The following is a 14,546-nucleotide window of genomic DNA, read 5'->3' as shown; positions in this document are numbered from 1 at the left end:
AGAAAATCCAAGAGAAACAAATAAAAAGCACTAGCAACATTAAAGAAATTAATACAGTATGCAAATCAGTGACTTTCCTAAATATCATTAATAACTAAATTACAAAACATGGAAAGATATCCACAGTAGCAACAAAGACCACAATTCCTATGAAAAGGTTCTACATGAAATGTGCAGAACCTGTAAAAACCAAAGTACTAAATTTTACTGAGAGACAAAATAGATGCTTAAATCAAAAAAAAAACCAAAAACAAAAAAACAAAGAAACAAAACAAAAAAACACAATGGTATTGGATGGAAAGAATAAGTACCTATAAAAACATGTACTTTTCCCAAATTAAAATAGAGATCTAGTGACAATTCAATTAAAATTCCAAAAGGAGATTGACAAAGTTAGTATAAATTTCCATATTAGAAAAGGCAAAAATATCTAAGAAAGTTTACAAAAGAAAACTAATGAGAGATTTTTCTATGCTAGATATTAAAACATTTATAAAGCTACAACAAATAGTATGAGGATACCAGGCCAAAAAATTAATGAATAGATCTTCAGAAGAGATTGGTTTGGGAAGACATTAAAATATACAATAACTAAATATGATTAATAAAGGATCATAAGTTAGTGGAGAAAGGAGTCAATAATGCAAGATCATGGTGTGGGGAAAACCAGGAGTCTCTGTTTGCCTGTCATCCAAAGTCTTTTCTGTCTCTATGAGACCCTATATAATCTGGGTCCTGCTATCTTGCCAACCTCATTAATTTTTAAGTTTTTTTTTTACTTATTTTGAGAGAGAGAAAGAAAGCAAAAGGGGGAGGGGGCAGAGAGAGAGGGAGACAGAATCCCAAGCAGGCTCCGTGCTGTCAGCAGAGAGCCCGATGTGGGGCTTGAACTAGCTGAACTAGCCGCAACCAAGAGTCAGACGCTTATCAGACTAAGCCACCTAGGCACCCCAAGCACCCATCACTTATTTTTATTCACAATGTACATAAAGCATAGTTAAGGAAATGAGACTTCCAGACCTAACTTCCAATTGGATTCATACCCTGTTTTTTGTCCATTGGGATTTCTACTTTCCCTGCAAATTCAAGAGTGCTAGCAGAAAGCAATCAAGAGGTGATTGATTGGCAAATGATTAGAAGGTGACTAATTGGCTAAATGAGAGAAGACAAAACTGGACTTGCCCATTTGAACAGAATTTGGATGTTCCTTGTCTGACCTTGTTCCTGCTTCTCCCCCTCCCCCTACCCCCATCTCTACACCACCTCCCACTTGGCATGGGCAACCCCATCTGCTGACAGCTCCCCACCTCCCTCCTGTCACATAGGGAAAAATGCCACTGATAAAAGGATCTTCAGTTATAGAAAATATTTTTGTTGTTATCAGAATTTTAAAAATGAGAGAATATGTAAAATATAGTCAAAACTTAGGAACAGGATCATCTGAAATCTGTGAACTGTACCACAGAATCCCCTTCCAAAAACAGGCTATAAAAGATAGGTTCTCTTCCTAATTATATGTTTCACATCATAAAACAACTAACCATATCCATGTGGAGTATTTGCTTCTTTGTGGGGTGTGTAGGGATGGGTATGTGGGTGTGTATGGGTGCAGGTGTGGGTGTGCCTACACATGTGTGATTTGTGTTGTCAGGACACCTGTTGTAAAAGGATCAAGGAATATGGAAAAGAAATTTTTTCAAAATTTGTGCAAGGCTTTGGGCAGTTTAATCATTCACTTTTTGAAGAACAGGAGAGAGACTTATAGGAAAAGACCTGGCTTGAATGAATTGCTCCAATAACACATATGTAATATATATTATGTACTATTTTATATAGTGTGTGTGTGTGTATACACACACACACACACATATATATACAGTATTACATATGTGGTATAAAATATCTTCATTGAGTCTTCTTCTTTCCCAGAAATGTTTCACCAGTCACTGATCTCTGGAAAGGTCCAATGTGGCCTCAGGACCAGTTTGACCAGGCTAGACCACAGGTTTGGGCTTTTTTTTTTAATTGATCTGTCCTAAAGAGTGAAATTTCACAAGTGTGTGACCCCATGAAAGAACTAAAAATCGCTCGACAAAACAGGAACTGGCTGTGCTTTTCATTTTTAACCATATTCCATATTCCTTATCTGTCTTTTGTAGAAATTACAACTTAAAGGTTGAACTCTTGCATAATTTTGTTATAGATAATTCTGTTTACTGAACAGTCAGAAGGAATATTATGTAATGATACTTTTCCTTCCACTCCAATCTAAAAATATGTATTATTGGATCTAATCTGCAACTGGAATCCAGCTACACAGAGACTTATTTAATTTGCCTCCAGTTTAAAACAAATAAACAAAAAACTCCACCGGTTCCACAACCCTAGAATTGCCTCATAAGAAAAATAATTTTTGAAGAGCATATTCAATTTTTCACCTTCCTGCTCCTTAATCAACACAACCACAAGGCAATATATAAACTGAAACCATGAATTAAAAACATTCTTCATAAAAATAAGAAAAAAAAAACTTTGTATCAAATCATCCTGGCTCTTATAGCATAAAGAAATCAGCTTTGTGCAACCCATATGTAATATAGATCCCAGAACAAAAAAAAAAAAAAAGGACTTCACATATTCCTCAGCCCAGGAACCTCCATTTATGTTATTATCTTATACTTTGTACTTCTTGCAATTTTAAATTTCCATTGCAATAAGAGGAAAAATGCCCAATGGAGATTCTTGCCAGTATCTCCAAAGAAATTCTGCTTTACCCTTAGTATTCCAAAGTATTCATGCTCTGATAAGTATGGCCATGTGTGTTTCGCCTTTAGGAACAGAATGTTTTGGGGCTGAGATTTCTCCAAAGGAAGTGAGGTAGTTTAGGGCAGAATGGACAGGAAAAAATATCATTTCTTTGAGAACTGATAATCAAGGCTTTACAACTGTCAGGAACCAGAAACTGAGGCTGGGCTATCCACAGGAATAGTGATTTAAAGGAGGAATGTGAGGGAATTTCCACGTCTATGTCACTCCCTCAACTTATGCTATTAAATTTTTCTTATGTTAAAAAAAGTTAAATAGGGGCGCCTGGGTGTTTCAGTTGGTTGGGTGTCCAACTTTGGCTCAGGTCATGATCTCACAGCTCGTGAGTTCGAGCCCCACATTGGGCTCTGTGCTGACAGCTCGGAGCCTGTAGCCTGCTCCAGATTCTGTGTCTCCCTCTCTCTCTCTCTCTACCCGCTCATGCTCTCTCTCTGTCTCAAAAATAAATGAACATTTAAAAAAATTTTTTAATAAAATAAATTTAATAAAATTTAAAAATAAAGGAGGGATAGGAAAGAGTCATTGAAACAGAAACGTAGGAATCTGACTTTCCAAATCACACCTATATACAGATGCTCAGCTTTTGGGAGCTAGTCCCAAACACTTAATCTCTGGATCTTTTTTGCTGTTTGCCTTCTCCCCAGTTGATAGCCTCCATCCTTTATCTGGTCTTCCCTGTGTCCTGCAAATTCCAGGGAATTCCAATGTCTGGCTTCTAAGTCTATATAGCTTCCCAGTCTGGAATTTAGTAACCATTCTGTGCTAAGGAAACACCAAGGAAGGAAAGAAAATTCCTGCCCTCAAGGTGCTTATACTCTAGTGAGAGGAAAAAGACAATAAACAAAGTAAGTAATTAAAATACAGAATATTAATTCACCATATGACAATGCTGGTGTGGCTACACTGTTTGATGTGCAAAAATGATGATATCATGTGATTCAACCTATATACTAAATGGTGATGAAGATTATGTTTTAAAAAATGAAGCAGGGGAGCAGTGCTTGAGTGGCTCAGTCAGTTAAGTATCCAACTTCAGGTCATGATTTCATGGTTCATGGGTTCAAGCCTCGTGTCAGACTCTGTACTGACAGCTTAGAGCCTGGAACCTGCTTCAAATTCTGTGTCTCCCTCTCTCTCTGCTCCTCCTCTACTCGTTCTCTCTCTCTCTCTCTCTCTCTCTCTCTCTCTCAAAAATAAACATTAAAATAAAATAAAACAAAACAAAATTAAATGAAATGAAATTAAAATAAAAATGAAGCAGGGGAAAAGAACAGGTAGTAGGCTCGATAAAAGAGTGAGAGCAGAGAGGGTTACAATTTAAAATTGGGCAGGGGCGCCTGGGTGGTTCAGTTGGTTGAGCGTCCGGCTTCGGTTCAGGTCATGATCTCATGGTTTGTGAGTTCAAGCCCCGTGTCAGGCTCTGTGCTGACAGCTCAGAGCCTGGAGCCTGCTTCGGATTCTGGGTCTCCCTCTCTCTCTCTGCCCCTCCCCCACTCGTGCGTACGTGTGTGCGCGTGCGCTCTCTCTCTCTCTCTCCAAAGTAAATAGCCCCTCCCCCACTCGTGCTCTGTCTCTCTCTCAAAAGTAAATAAACATTAAAAAAAATTTTTTTTAAATAAAATGGGGCAATCCATTTCGAAGTGGTACACTTATATGACACTGTTTTTGCTACTTTATCATTATTCTTTTAAGGAGCATGCATTCCTTTATACTGAGTTTTTAAAAACTTTAGAATATGAAAGTTGCCGAAAAAACACAGTAACTTAAAAATGTATATTTTAGGGCATTTACATCAAGCAGGAATATAAGATACAAATCATATTAACAGAGTCTTATGCTCCATGAAACTAGGTTAAATACCTGGTATAAAGTGTGGTAGAAAGGCTTTAATTATATATGTTCTAAGCCACTGATTTTAAAAACAAGCAATAAACTGTATTTTAATGAGCACAGTAGAAATATAGTTTATGTCACATTTTTAAAAATTTATGTTACATTTTTAAAATGTACATGATCAAAGAACAAACAACTCCCATTAATGGATCACCCAAATAGTCAATCTAACACAATGCTTTTCAGATTTGTTTGTGAACTACAAAAATGTGGGGAGAGAGGAGAAAAACTTACAAGAGGTAGCTATGAGACAGCCTAATTAAAAAATAAACTAGGGGCTCCTGGGTGGCTCAGTCAGTTAAGCATCTGACTCTTGGTTTAGGCTTAGATCATGATCTCCCAGTGTCGTGGGATAGAGCCCAGAGTTTGGGGTCTGAGCTAACAGTGTGGAGCCTACTTAGGATTATCTCTCTCCCTCTCTCTCTCTGCCTCTCCCCTGCTTGTTCTCTCTCTCTCTCTCTCTAAAAAAAAAAAAAAAACCTAATACACGGCTTAAACATTAATATAACACAAATGATATTATCAAAATTTATGACGTTGCAATAAATTCCATAAAAACCAGGATCCTAGTAAGACTAATTATTAAGTTAATCCATTGGACATGGCCTGGAATCTAAAAGGAAGACATGAATTCTCCTCCTGAATACTGACTGATCTAGCTCAAGAATCTAACAGTTATACATAGTGCCCATTCCCCAAAAGAAATCTAAACCAGCAATGCTCAACAGAACCGTTTGCCGTGATGGAAATGTTCTGCCTTGTCCAATAAGGTAACCACTAGGCATGGATGGCTATTGAACACTTCAAATGTGGCTAATAAAACTAAAAAACAGAATTTCCAAAATTATATCATATTTACAGAATAATAGCAGTACCCTACATCTCACAGAAATGGACTCCCAAATCAAAGCATCTAATGCCATTATTAGGAGTCGCACATCATGCAGCCAGTCCTTTGAATCACTGAGCAAAAAAAGTAACTCTTTTCTGCTGTTCTTAAAGAAGATGTGTTAATATCCTTAATATTATTTTCACAATTTACTGCCATTCATAGGAACTTAGGTCACATATACTCTTACGCAAAATATTAGAGTAAGTCCTGCCCTCCACTTTACCTTCTCAAATCTGTTACAGCTGTTCAATTTTAAATGAATATCCATTTCCTGTCATTTGTCAGACTTTATAACTTACAGTCAATAGACAAGTTTTAAATGTAGTATTTAACTGATATGGGAAGATGAAGTAAAATACAGTAAGAAAACAAAACTTTACAAAAGTTATAAAAGTGGTTTGAATGTATATCTGACAAAAGTGAGAACAGCTCAACAAAGACTTACTGGTTTAGCACGACATCGAGAATAAAGGATGTTCCAAAGGCATCAACCTGGAAGCTTGCCTGGTCAACATGAGTCAACTGCAATATCAAAAAGATAAAAGGTATTTATTATTTAGCCACGGCAATTGGACAATAAGCATTTCTTATGATGATTCAAAAAGGTTTATAACATCATAAATTAGAAAGCCAATTCAACGCGGACATGAAATGAAAAAAACATAAAATCTGCACCTTCTTAGAAGCCAAACATTCACCAGTCTGAAGTAAAATACCACCTAACCCTAGAGGGCAAGCGCCCTACCTTTCTGGTTTATCTCAAGTGGCTAACCATTTCATTTCCAAGAAGACTGCACTTCATTCATTTTATTCTGTATTAAATGACTGGCTCCTCTAAAATTAAACTTTGTATGTTAAAAAAGAGATATGGGGGGTGCGTGGGTGACTCAGTCGGTTAAGTGTGACTTCAGCTGAGGTCATGATCTGGCAGGTTCATTCTAGCCCCACATTGCTTCAGATTCTGCCTCCCTCCCTCTCTGCACCCATGCGTGCTCTCTCTCTCCCGCTCTTTCTCTTTTTCTGTCAAAAATAAGTAAACATTAAAAAAAAGATAGGAAAAATATGTTCAAGAGTAAAATAATACAGTGAATATGAGCTATTTACAAGGAAGATATCTGAATCTCTTAAAAACCTTCTTCATCCTAAATGAAACACACACTTTAAAAATAATAAGTCAGTTCTAATTTACCAAACATTATTTCAGAGAGGTTTCCACATCTTCCTAAAAGCAAAACTGAACCTCTACTATCTACTGCAAATAGCACCTACGAAAATTTGTTTGGAAAAAAAAAAGTCACTATTTTCTATGCTATTCTAGGAACTCCCAGAGAAAATCACAAGGGACTCTAAACTTAAAAAAAAAATGTAATGTTACCAATAACACTAATATTAACATATTCAATAATCATATGCATTAACTGAAGTAATCAAAACTATTCCATTTGATTCCCCAAATATTAACTGTAGCTATAGCTAAGCAGGACTATGAATTATTTTAATTTTTTGTTTATGTCTGTCTGGTATCCAAAATTTCTAAAATAAACACATATAATTCCAACAGTGAAAATAAAACAAACGCGATTTTATAGATAAGAACCATCTGAGCAACTGTATTTATGTGGTACGTGAGGCAGATGGTGTTACTGTTCTCGGAGAATGAGCACATCTTAAAAAAAGAACTATCCTAGGATTCTGTGGGGCATAAAGGGCACCTCAATCATCCCTGGGATCTTCACACATAGTAAGCTTCTGGTTGTAGGTGAAAGGAGAAAGCTTAATTGATAATAATAAAGCTTTATGGAAAGAAAGGGTAATCCTTCTATTTTCAAGTATTTGAAAGAAGTGGGGGTAGGGCATTCCAGTTAGTCAGTTGCTAACACATTCCAATCCCCATGAAACCCCAAGAAAGAACAACTATTTGAATACCTCTCAGCCTCATTACCTCATTACCATTCATTTTTAACTGCTGGCTCTTCCCAGTTAAAACCCAGGCTATCTATCACCAAACTCTGGCTTTTTTTTTTCTTCTTGTAATTCCTGAAGACACACCTTACTCTTCATTTCCATATCTACCATAGATCATATTCTCCCTGATCTAAAATTGACTTTTGGTAAGCCCCAGATTTTCTACTGTATCAAATACAAACTTTCTCCCCCTGGATATCAAGATCTTCCACAGTCTCCTCCCCACCTCCCAGACAATGCCACACAAGTCCCCAAGGACCCACCTGTACTCTATTCATGCGCAATTCTCTCTTCTCTTTAATTCAACAAGCTGTGTGCATTCCAACTTTTTTTGTGGCTTTCATTCATCACTTCTGCAAAGTGCCATGATGAACCAGACCCCTGGATACTGAGTGATCTTCACCAAGGCCATTTCCCAGAAATGGCCCTATCCATCTTTCAAGATGTAGATCAAACTCCTCCTTGTATCAATCCCTGAGGGCTGTCATAACAAAGTGCCACAGACTAGGTGGCTTAAACAACAAAAATTTACTTTCTCAAAGTTCTGGAGGCTGGAACTACAAGATCAAGGTATAGGCAGATTTGGTTTCTCCTGAGACCTCTCTCCTTGGCTTTTCACTGGATCCTCACATGGCCTTTACTCTGTATGTGTGCATGCCTGGTGTCTCTCTATCTCTTCTTTTTTTTATTTGAGAGAGAGAGAGAGAGAGAAAGAAAGGGAAAGAGAGCACGAGCAGGGGAAAGGCGCAAAGGGAGAGGGAGGGAGGGAGGGAGAATCTCACTCCATGCTGTGCATGGAGCCTGATGCAGGGCTCCATCCTACAGCCCTGGGATCATGACCTGAGCTGAAATCAAGATATGGACACTCAACCAACTGAGCCACCCAGGTGCCCCCCTCTCTCTCTTCTTGTAAGGACATCAGTCATCCTGTATTTAGGGCCCACCCAAATGACCTCATTTAGTCTTAATTACCTATTTAAATACCTCATCTCCAAATACAGTCATAGCAGGGGTGAGAGCTTCAACATATGAATTTTGGAGGAAACACAGTTTAGCCTAAACACTCCTCTTCTATGAAGTCTTCCCAACCCTTCCAAGCCTCCTCCTCTTCTCCTCCTCAATACTGTTCAATTTGATATGAGGGCCTCAGTACTGACCAGCATGGGGTACTCAGTAAGTATTTCCTGACTAACTCATTTGAGGGTTTGTTTTATGAGTCACCTGGATACAAAAATGAGCAAAAATTTAACAGCTATAAATTACCTGCTTATAGAAACACACTCCTTCCATCAAGGTTGTTCTTAATGCCATTAATGTCTTTCCTTTTGTCTAAAAGCTTTCAGAGTTTCCTGAAGTGCTAACAACCGTGTTTTGGAACAGGCTGAGGAAAGCTCAGCTTACCAGAATTGATGTCTCAATTAAAACCTCTCTTCCCTCTTCCCTCCATTCTTTCTTGGCATTTACTGTTGTCAACAGGGAAGAGGCCCCATGTTATTCATCATGGCATCATGATTCATTGTAGGGATCAAGATAATATAACCATTCTTTCTTAGCAAGATACTCACTGTTTATATTAATTTCATCTAGTCCCTATGTTTTGTTTTTCCTGTAGCTTCAGTTTATATCTGGTATCTTTATTGATCTCATACATGTCCCAAAGAGAAACACATTACTTAAATTCAAAAGAAAATCTATTGACAGCATGTTTAACTGCTATTTAGTAAAAAGAAAAAATTGCATTATTGATAGTAATAGGAACAAGTATATATTACTATTGTTGTAATGCAAGGCAGGCTTCCTTAGACTGTATACAGATTGATTCATTCAACAAACATCTTCTGAGAATCTACCAAGCGTTAGGAACTATTTTGATCTGGTAGACAAGGTAGTGAAGAAAACTGACCATGTTTCTCTGTTACTGGAGCTTGTTTTCAAGTGGAAGGAGAAAGTAAGTGACAAATAAAATGACAGAAAATTAACAATAAAAAATAAAATTGGAAAATAAATACACTATTCCCAGATTTAATAAAACAAGGTAAACAGGTGACCAGAATAGATGAGATTCTAGGTGGTCCTGGAAGCCTCTCTGAGGAGGTGGCACCTGGGAGACACATAAGTGACTAAAAGGAATCTATAGCAGATAGAATAATGGCCCTAAAGAGGCCCAAACTCTAGCTCCCGGAACCCATGAACATACTACCATACATGGAAAAAGGGAGCTTGCATATGTGCTTAATTTAAGGATCCTGAGATGGATAGACTAGCCTGGATTATCCAGGTGGGCCCAATCTAATCACAAGGGTATTTATAAAACCAGAGTCTTAGAAGGGTCAGAGTCAGAGAAGGAGATGTGATCATGGAAACAGAGATGAGAATAAGGTGAGGCAAAAGCCACGTGCCAATGAACATTGGAAGCCCCTAGAAATTGGAAAAAGCAAGAAACATTTCTCCCCTAGTGCCTCCAGAAGGAACATACTCCTGCCAACACCTGCACCTTCGCTTTGTAAGACCCATTCCAGGCTTCTCATCTCTAGAACTTAAGAAAATTAATTTTTGCTGTTTTGTTATATTAATTTTGTGGTAATGTAATGTGTGGTAATGCTGTAACAGCGGCAATACGAAACCAATACAGCATTCAATGGCAATGTGCCTGAACATTTAGAAAAGGGGTTCAATAAAGAGTTGATTTCACCAATGGTTCCATGTCACTCTCCTCCATGGCACTCACATTGGAAGCACTGATACCCATGAAGGCATAAGGATCAAACTCCAAACATCAGACTTTCCCAACCAAACCCAACTTGCAGTGGTGACCACGACAGTAAATGTTGTCCCTGTATTCTCTGTGACCTTCTATCATTCAGGAACCTGCCTTCTCCATGTTTGTTTAAAAACCAGGCCAAAGAAAAGAAACATGTTTATGTCTTTAGGTTATCTTGGAGAAATAATAAATTAAGTAGAATTACACTGACTTCATGCTATATTAACAATGCAGCTTCTTAGCCAACACCATCAAAGTGAGACAGAGTGGGTCTCAGAAAGTTAATCTTAGACCCTGCCTTTTTAGTTCAAAGAAAAAGAAAATGTTTGAAACAAGAGAACCCATACAATATCAGGATTTTCCCTTTTTTTTTCAGGAGCGGGTTGGGTAATTCCTAACGCACATTGTCAAAGAAAATTTCTAATATTTATTAAGTTTAATTTGAATGTAAAAGGTAGTAATTGCTCCCAGAGATATTTTTTAAGTTTATTTATTGATTTTCAGAGAGAGAAAGAGTGCCTGTGAGTGAGAGAGGGGCAGAGAGAGAGGGTGGAGAGAGAATCCCAAGCAGGCTCCACTCTCAGCGCAGAGCCCGATGCGGGGCTCAAACCCATGAACCGTGAGATCACACCCTGGCCGAAATCAAGAGTCAGACACTCAACCAATTGACCCACCCAGGTGCTCCTGGCTCTCAGGGATGTTTTTAAAATGTAATTTTGCAGAAATGCTTTCTTTCAAATTACTACATAAGAATGATTTGTGATTTTAAAAACTATTAATCAAACACTTCAGTATCATAGAATAATATGGAGAAAACCCTTAAAGCTCATATAATACAACACCCTTATTTTACAAACAAGGAAAGTGAGGCCAGTGTGGGCAAAGGTCATTTGCAATGTCACGCTACTTGGCGGCAGAGACCATTCCCATCACACTTCATCCTGGCTTCCATTCTGCAGCTTGGAGGTGCTTGCAGGTTTTACTGGGTTCATATGAGTAATCATTTTTTTTTTAATTTTTTTTAATGTTTATTTATTTTTGAGACAGAGAGAGACAGAGCATGAATGGGGGAGGGTCAGAGAGAGAGGGAGACACAGAATCCGAAACAGGCTCCAGGCTCTGAGCCATCAGCCCAGAGCCCAACGCGGGGCTTGAACTCACGGACCGTGAGATCATGACCTGAGCCAAAGTCGGACTCTTAACCAACTGAGCCACCCAGGCGCCCCATATGAGTAATTATTTTAAAAAAGAGCATTTTGGGGTGCTTGAGTAGCTCAGTTGGTTAAGCGTCTGACTTCAACTCGGGTCATGATCTTGCGGTTTGTGAGTTCAAGCCCCGCGTCAGGCTCTGTGCTGACGGCTCAGAGCCCGGAGCCTGATTCGCATTCTGTGTCTCCCTCTCTCTCTGCCCCTCCCCTGCTTGCACTCTGTCTTTCTGTTTCTCTCTTTCAAAGATAAATAAACATCAGGGGCACCTGAGTGGCTCAGTCAGTTAAGCATCCAACTTCAGCTCAGGTCATGATTTCACGGTTCGTGGGTTTGAGCCCCGTGTCAGGCTCTGTGCTGACAGCTCGGAGCCTGGAGCCTCCTTCGTATTCTGTGTCTCCTCCTCTCTCTGCCCCTCCCATGCTCATGTTCTGTCTCTCTGAGTCTCTCAATAAATAAATGTTAAAAATTTTTTTAAATAAAAAAGGAGCATTTTTAGAGCCATTAAAATGCTCTAATGAGCTTTTTTAATATATATGAAAAGAAAACTTAAATAATGAAAAGCAGTGTTTAGAACTTTTTCATCAGAACAGTCAATAATGTTACCACATCTGACACAGAGCACATGTTCTGAGGCCAATTTGATTACAACCTAAGAAATTAAGAATTAGTTTAAAGTAGGTATCTCTTAAGGAAAAAAAAATTACATAGGTATGGTAAATTGTGTGAGCGTATGTGTGTGTTTTCGGGACTGAGAGAAGCAGTGAGGCGGACATTTATAGAAGCTGTGAAACAAAAGATTAAGGGGAAAACATGCAAAGATATAAAATAACTATCCAGATGGCAAGAAAACTTCATAAATCAATAAAATTACATAAGGATAATTTTAATTTCAAATTTCAAAAATGAATCACAGAATTTTAGGACCAGAAGAACCTGATATAAATTTCCAGATTGAGGCCTATTTATTATTCATGGCTAAGAGCTGAAATTTAAATATGAAGTTAACATAGCCCCATGCTCCTGTGCATTTTGCCTCTCGGCAGCCTTTTTCTCCTGATATCTCCTGGAGCCAATGAACCAGGGCCAACCTACATAACCCAAAGATCAAATAAATACAAAGGAACTTTTGAAGACTGCTTTATTCATAACCCTTTTTGAAAGCTAAGTTGACGCTAAAACTTTCATGGTAGAATTGGAACTCTGACACAAAGAGAAAGACAAGGTAGTCTGGGTGTTTAATTAAGCCCAACTTGAATGAATCAATGAATACCAATGGGTGGGAATATTCCCAATCAAATGGCATTATGCAGCACAATAACTGTGAAAGTAATGAACATTATTAAAAAGAAGTCTTTAATGCAAGTAACAGAATCTCTGGCTTTTCTGCATCCTACATACTTCTTTGCCATTTGATTGCTTCAACTGAGTTTTTAAAAAAATGCAAGTGTAATTCCTGGCATCTAATACACCTTGAGCTCAGTAAAAAACAAAATACCAATAATCACTTGCATATATTATCCCTTTTTTTCTACAACAGAAAAGGCCAATTGAAAAATGACCATCATTTCACTGTAGTTACTCCATTGCCTTGCATGGACTTTGGACAAAACAGCTCAAAGAGACACATCTAGTAACCTTAAGATTCTTCATTCTACAATTTGTTGTGGCCACATGAACAAGATAGTTTTCCCCTGGCTAGTTAGTTAAGATATGGAAATAATTTTATGAAGTAGAATTCTGTGAGAAAATAACATGAGTAAGCCTAAAGTGTAGCCAATTCCCATGATCTTGCCCTCCAGATGAACTTGCTCTCCAAATGAAATGCCTGTCCTTGCACTGACTTTATTTGACGTGAAAATTTTTACAATCAATGTAAATATGTTCAATTGATGTGACATACCCTTGTTTTGAGATGGATGACCCAAGGATAGATATGATGCCATAGAAATCTCTGCACCTAGAGTACCTCTAGGTGAAGCCGTATATACCACGCACACACACACACACACACACACACACACACACACACAAACTTTAGAAACAAGGCTTTCTTTAGATGAGTTTTTGAGAGGCATTCTCTGAATTTACCTTGCTGAAGTGTCCAGTTCTGGTGGCACTGAACACCCTAAAGTCTGTGATTCCCTGGCAGCCACGGGCCCTTGTCTCCAGTAGCCCCTCTGCTCCGATAAACTGGAAGCACAGAGACTATGCTGACACAGACACCAGCTCGATTTTCCCATCTCCATTCAGGAAGTCAGGCAGCCTCATTACCTATTTATGCTCCAGCTATCTTCTGATACATCAGTCTCTCCATCATTTTGGCCATTAACTGCCCATTACTAGGCATTCATTTAAGGTCTGAACAAGAGACGCTTAGTCGTATAATTTTGAAGTCAAAGCAGATCTTTAAGATCTTTAGTAGCCAGAGAACAATATAATACGTAGTCATATTGAGCTGTAATTAAATCTGAGTGCAAGAAACCCCAATGTTTGGATGCAACAAAATCAGCAGACAAAATGAGCAGACAAAAGACGAATCAGTCTTGAAAAATGGATACTCTTCCTGAATGAAAAAGGCTTGGGAGAAAGATGACAGGGCTTCCAGGCCCCACTAGTGACTTGATATTTGATTTAAGAGTAGAGTTATGAAAACTTTCTATACTTCATCTTGCTTCTCCCTAAATGTGAAAGGGTATTAATTATAGAATGCTGTGAGAAAAATGCTTTAAAATTTTTGTTTATGGACAAAGTATATAAAAGCTGGTTACAAAGAATAATCTAACTACTGAAAGCTAAACAAAAGACAGGTGAAAAAAAAAAGCAGAGGAGGGAAAATGAGTAGGTAGTTAAGCTATGATGTTATCAAATGAGTAAGTAGTGAGTTCAGCTCTAAATCAGATCATTTGAAAAGCAGCCTTAGGGGCGCCTGGGTGGCGCAGTCGGTTAAGCATCCGACTTCAGCCAGGTCACGATCTCGCGGTCTGTGAGTTCGAGCCCCGC

General features: G+C 38.3%; 1 protein-coding gene across 20 annotated transcripts in view; it reads right to left on the bottom strand.

Moving 5' to 3' along the window:
- Nucleotides 1-14,546, bottom strand: part of ADAM22 (ADAM metallopeptidase domain 22) — a 236,042-nt gene that overhangs the window by 188,987 nt on the left and 32,509 nt on the right. For all 20 annotated transcript variants that reach the window (XM_060632418.3, XM_060632400.3, XM_081795026.1 and 17 more), the window contains exon 3: nt 6,057-6,133. In XM_060632418.3, the coding sequence (XP_060488401.1) occupies nt 6,057-6,133 (77 nt within the window). The remainder of the gene's footprint in view (nt 1-6,056; nt 6,134-14,546) is intronic.

Source organism: Panthera onca, chromosome A2 (assembly GCF_046562875.1).
Source record: "Panthera onca isolate mPanOnc1 chromosome A2, mPanOnc1 haplotype 2, whole genome shotgun sequence".
In the NCBI taxonomy this organism is placed as follows: Eukaryota; Metazoa; Chordata; class Mammalia; order Carnivora; family Felidae; genus Panthera; species Panthera onca.
Note: the sequence above shows the minus strand (reverse complement) of the source record. Positions and strands in the feature narration are given on the sequence as shown.